The sequence below is a fragment of the Primulina eburnea genome, chromosome 3 (assembly GCF_022965805.1).
Source record: "Primulina eburnea isolate SZY01 chromosome 3, ASM2296580v1, whole genome shotgun sequence".
NCBI lineage: Eukaryota > Viridiplantae > Streptophyta > Magnoliopsida > Lamiales > Gesneriaceae > Primulina > Primulina eburnea.
In genome coordinates this window covers 52,267,319-52,273,318 of record NC_133103.1, presented here as the reverse complement: position 1 = coordinate 52,273,318, position 6,000 = coordinate 52,267,319, and the positions used below count along the sequence as shown (strand labels likewise).

Sequence of the window (6,000 nt, the reverse complement as noted above, 5' to 3'; positions counted from 1 at the left end):
TAAACTGTTAACTCTTTTTTTTTGTTATGATATTTTTTAAGTTTTTTTTTTTTTTAAAATGAATTGACAATGTTGACATGTTTGACCTGCAACTCAATTTGAGTTGAGTTGGATTGCGATTTTTCCATCCCACAAGACTTTGTCTTGTTTAATGGAAGGTCGACCCGTTTTGACATTTTTAACTACAAACGAGAATAAATGAGAAATAAAATTCGATTAATATGCAATTTTAAAAGTGAGGGCCATTTACATTTGAATGATAATTTATAGATTGTTTTCATACTTGTTACATCAAGTGTACAAACATGACCAAAAGTTACAATTTCCCAATTAAAATATAGAGTTTACCTGCATTTCAGAGTAAATAATTATAGATTTAGAAGTTGATAAAGAAAAGTAATACATTCAAACGATGAAATATCACTATATTTTTACATTAGTTTTTACACATCATCGAACCCAAAAGACCATTAAAAAAAACTATTTTCACACAAGAGTTCCTCCCTTGAGGTACTCGGTGTAGGCCAGAGCTATCAATCCTACCATTGCAAGCCTTCCATTCCAAAGCTCAGCATCGGATGTCATCAATCCCTTGGACCTCGAATCGGCGCTCACGCCTTTAAATAACGGAACAAGTGATGCCACAGATAGCACAACAGTTGTCCCGACAAACCAAAGGATCCCTCCGTTTTGTATCTGCGAAAAGATACCTTGTCCTCTGGTGAATTCAACCGCAATGGCTGCCACGAATCCGATCATGGCTAGACGGCCGTTGATCCTCTCCGGGCCAGGCCCATCGAAGGCCATGATATCTGTAATATTTGTGCTCTCCTGAATGGAAATTGAGACCACGACATGTGATTATATAAATGTACTAAATCAATTATTACAAGATTAAAACAAAAAAGATCTGAACTACCTCAGGTTGCGGCCGGGGAGGAGGGGTCGAGAACAATTGTGGTGGAATTGGAATTGCTGCTTTTTCTTTCTCATCAACAACATCACCACCATCCTGTTAAATCAGTATTTTACGTACTGTTAATATTTAAGTAGCAAACTATATATAAACTTCACATATACTATATATATATATATATATATATATATATATATATATATATATATAAACACATACCTCAGCCGTGCTTCGAACTCTGAACTTCATATCCCTCTTAAAAAGTGGCACGCTTGATCTTAAAGGAGCAAACTGGTTCAGACAAGCAATTCTTGAATTGAAACCAGCTCCACAGATCATTTGCATCCCTGTTGCTGCAGCTGCCATATTGTGCGTGAACAAAAGCTTGTCTGAGAATGAAGAACAAGTAAATTAGCTTAGCTGTTGATGATCAGTATTCGAGATAAAAGAACAAAAGTCGCAATTAGGTTGAATATGATGGAGTGCATGAAGTGTGGGGTTTATTTATAGAGGTTTTGTGGACAGAAATAGTGGGTCTTTCTTTTTCCACGTAAATGGCTTATAATCTGTACAACATCGTATGAAAGATGGATTCATAGGCACCGGACAGCTTTCTTTCTAGCTAGGACATTTAATTAATAAATTAATGTGAGGATATTATCAAATGGTCGGTCGAGGTATGTGTGTGTGTATCACACGAATCTCTAGTATTACTCAATGATTCTAGGAGCAAAATATGCATCCAAAAACATAAAAGCTTTTGATAGAGTACTTGTATTGATTCTTGTTCGTTTCCAACTAACAAATTAACGGAAAATAATTTTTTTAATCTTGAACTAAACTTGTCTTATTTTGGGTTTTGGTTCGCTAAGTATTCAAAAATTGGTTTTGGTTTGTTAACTCTGATTTCTTTTTTTTGCTTTTAGTATATATTACTTTGTTAGAGTGTTAATGTATCACCGAAAAATGCTCATATGAGGTCAAAAAATGCTGATTTAACACAAGAACCTGCTGGTGCGGTCTGTTGGTGTGGTGCCAAAATATGCTGAAATATTCGACGTTATATCAAAAATTAGACGAAAATGCTGCACGAGCTTTGATTACTTAACTTTTAGACTACACACTTGATAGAAATGCTAGTACATAAAATATAAGTTTTGCCAACAGTAAAAACTTGTGTGAGACGGTCTCACGGGTCGTATTTTGTGAGACGGATCTCTTATTTGAATCATCAATGAAAAATTATTACTTTTGATGCTAAGATTATTATTTTTTGTTGTGAATATCGGTAGGTTTGACACATCTCACAGATAAAGATTCATGAGACCGTCTTACAAGATACCTACTCTTTCCCAACATAAAAGAATAATTATAAGCTCTACTTCAATTAAAGTTTAAATTTTGGTACAATCCTTCCAACATACTTGTATTTATTTATGTATTTATATATGTATAATTTTAAGAAAAATTTCATCCTCAATTTTATTATCTTTCAATACTTATTAAATTTGTATTAGAATACAAATAATATATAATAATGTCAAAGAACTGAAAGTGTGTTAGGGAAAAAAAATATTTTTGTAGATTTAGAACTAACCATAATAATAATAATAATAATAATAATAAAAGAAAACCATTAGAGTTTCAGAACAAAAAATATTTAATTAAACAATTTCACCGTAAAATATCACTATATTATTTAAATTTATATAATTCTTTACACATCAGAACACTTGATCAACACCATAATAGAAAAAAACATGCCCATAAAAAACTCTCCCACAAGAGTCTCGCCATTTACAAACTCGGTATTTGTAGGGGAGAAGATGACCTCGATTATAGTGCATGTACATTGTTCCTTATTAGATATATGCTCACACCCTGTCCTCTGACGACTACCCATACCATGTCCTCTAACAACTGCCAATGTCATATCTTTTTTCAATAGGCATGGAGACCCATACATGTGATTAAGTGACCTTGAACCCTGGTCGGGAGTGAGGACATTGGTCGAGCGAGATTGACCCTGGTCGGGTGACATGAGCCCTGGATGGGCGAGATGACCCTGGCCGGGCTAGAGAACCCTGATCGGGCGAGATGACCCTGGCTGAACTAGAGGACCCTGATCGTAACGAGAGAACTCTGGCCGGACTAGAGGACGTTGGCAAAGCGAATGGACCCTAGACCGACGAGGGGACCCTGGTCAGGCTATAGGACCCTGGACAGACGTGAGACCGTGGCCGAGCTATAGAACCCTGTCCAGGTGAGAGAATCCTTTTCGGGCGAGAGGACTCTGCCCTGACAAGAGGTCCTGGTAAGGCTATAGGACCTTGGATGGGCGAGAGGACTCTATCCGGGCTAGAGGACTATCCAGGCGAGAGAACCTTGATCGGATAGAGGATTCTATCTAGGCGAGAGGACCCTAACTAAATTTTACGCATACTCTACTCTTAGAAGCAATTTAAAATTTGGCTCGGTTAAAAAAAAAATTTCGCTCGGTTCCAAGAATGACCCGAGCCTTTTTTAAGACATCAATATAGTTTATTTTAAATTTTAAATTAATTTTACAAAAAAATTAAATAAATTATGAAAGATTGAAAAGAAAAATTATTTACATTTTTAACTACTAATATTTAAATAAGTAATGTTTTGTAAAAGATAATAATTTCTTTAATATATAAATAAGTATACAACTTATTAAATAAAGAGTACTAAAAGATTGACATAAAAGCTAAGAAACAATTTAGTCCCCTCAATTCTTTTTATAAAAAAAATAGTAAGAGTGGATCTCAATTGAGATCGTCTTACGGATCTTAATCTGTGAGACGGGTCAAGTCTACCCATATTCATAATAAAAATAATACTCTCAGCATAAAAAGTAATAATTTTTCATGGATGACCCAAATAAGAGATTCGTCTCACAAATACGATCCGTGAGACCGTCTCACACAAGTTTTTGTCAAATAGTAAATACCGTCTTTTTAGATAAAAACATGAGCTCTAATCATATTTGTGAGATCGATGCATGAATACCAACTTTACATAGAAAATCACATAACATTAAATAAATTTGCAAACATTTCATTAAAAACTATACGATTTATACAACAATTACATTTAAATTATCTTTTAGTGTTTTTCACAGTTATCATTACTCACATTTAATAAATATATATGTGTGTGTATCGATTATATTTTTATTAATATTTTTTAATATATCATTTGGTAGCTACATACAAAAAAATTATTATTAATAATGAATTTCATTAAATATTTTGAGAAAGTTTACGAGGAATATTAAGATTAGATATTAAGACTAAATTGTTAATTTTTTTTTTTGTTTTGATCTTTTTTAAGCTTATTTTAAAAAAAAAAAAAGAATTGACAAGGTTGATATGTCTGACCTGCAACTTAATGTGAGTTGAGTTGGATTGCAATTTTTCCATCCCACAAGACTTTGTCTTGTTTAATGGAAGAGGTCGACCCATTTTGACAGTTTTAACTACAAACGAGAATAAATAAGAAATAAAATTCAATTAATATGCAATTTTAAAAGTCATGGCTATTTAAATTTGAATGATAATTTATAGATTGTTTTCATACTTGTTACATCAAGTATACAAACATGACCAAAAGTCACAGTTTCACATTAAAATATAGAGTTTACCATTTCTGAGTAAATAATTATAGATTTGGTAGTTGATAAAGAAATAATACATTCGAACGATGAAAATATCACTATATTTTTTTGCATTAGTTTTTCCACATCATCGAACAAAAAACACACCTTTACAAGACTATTTTCACACAAGAGTTTCGCCCTTGAGGTACTCGGTGTAAGCCAGAGCTATCAACACCATAATGGAATAAAAAATTCCCATAAAAAACTCTCACACAAGAGTCTCGCCATTTACAAACTTTGTATTTGTTGGGGAGAAGATGACCTCGATTATAGTGCATGTACACTGTTCCTTATTAGATATATGCTCACGCCCTGTCCTCTGACGACTGCCCATACCATGTCCTCTAACAACTACCAATGTCATATCTTTTTTCAATAGGCATGGTGACCCATACAGGTGATTAAGTGACCTTGAACCCTAATCGGGAGTGAGGACATTGGTCGAGCGAGATTGACCCTGGTCGGGTGACATGAGCCCTGGATGGGCGAGATGACCCTGGCCGGGCTAGAGGACCCTGATCAGGCGAGATGACCCTGGCCGAACTAGAGAACCCTGATCAAACGAGAGAACTCTGGCCGGACTAGAGGGCGTTGGCCAAGCGAATGGACCCTAGACTGACGAGAGGACCCTGGTCAGGCTATAGGACTCTGGACAGACGAGAGACCGTGGCCGAGCTATTGAACCCTATCCAGGTGAGAGAATCCTTTCCGGACGAGAGGACTCTGCCCTGACAAGAGGACCTGGTAAGGCTATAGGACCTGGATGGGCGAGAGTACTCTATCCGGGCTAGAGGATTGTCCAGGCAAGAGAACCTTGACCGGATAGAGGATTCTGTCTAGGGGAGAGGACCCTTGTACGTCTACTCGCTTAAAAAGTGGGAAATATTTTTTTTTTTTGAGTACATTAAAAGTTATCATATTAATTACAATAAATTCGGGTAAAGAGTGAGTAAATCCTACATCCGAAAATATGTAAATCGTCGTATCCTTCCAAAAATAAAACAGAATGCGGAAAACCATATAGTTTTGGCTCGAAGAGTAAGTTCCTAAAACGTTTCATAAGTAATTACCCAAGTAAACTATATACGTGGTAAAAAAAGATTGACATAAAAGCTAATAAACAATTTAGTCCCCTCAATTCTTTTTATAAAAAAATAGTAAGAGTGGATCTCAATTGAGATCGTCTTACGGATCTTAATCTGTGAGACGGGTCAAGTCTACCCATATTCATAATAAAAATAATACTCTCAGCATAAAAAGTAATAATTTTTCATGGATGACCCAAATAAGAGATTCGTCTCACAAATACGATCCGTGAGACCGTCTCACACAAGTTTTTGTCAAATAGTAAATACCGTCTTTTTAGATAAAAACATGAGCTCTAATCATATTTGTGAGATCG

The 6,000-nt window shown here is 35.0% G+C and overlaps 1 protein-coding gene across 1 annotated transcript; it reads right to left on the bottom strand.

Annotated features, from left to right (window-relative positions):
• Positions 1-431: 431 nt before the first annotated feature.
• On the bottom strand, positions 432-1,471 carry LOC140828571 (early light-induced protein 1, chloroplastic-like). Its single transcript, XM_073191510.1, has 3 exons — positions 1,136-1,471; positions 920-1,012; positions 432-831 (listed from the first exon to the last, which is right to left on the bottom strand). The coding sequence occupies exons 1-3, from the start codon at positions 1,280-1,282 to the stop codon at positions 487-489; spliced, it is 585 nt and encodes a 194-aa protein (XP_073047611.1). The 5' UTR covers positions 1,283-1,471; the 3' UTR covers positions 432-486.
• Positions 1,472-6,000: the final 4,529 nt, after the last annotated feature.

Bases quoted from the DNA above. Each gene is read 5' to 3' on its own strand.
- LOC140828571 (XM_073191510.1), bottom strand. From the start codon at position 1,282: ATGGCAGCTGCAGCAACAGGGATGCAAATGATCTGTGGAGCTGGTTTC. The intron at 1,013-1,135 runs GTATGTGTTTAT...CTGATTTAACAG, and splicing joins GAGTTCGAAGCACGGCTGAG to GATGGTGGTGATGTTGTTGA. The intron at 832-919 runs GTAGTTCAGATC...ATTTCCATTCAG, and splicing joins CTCCCCGGCCGCAACCTGAG to GAGAGCACAAATATTACAGA.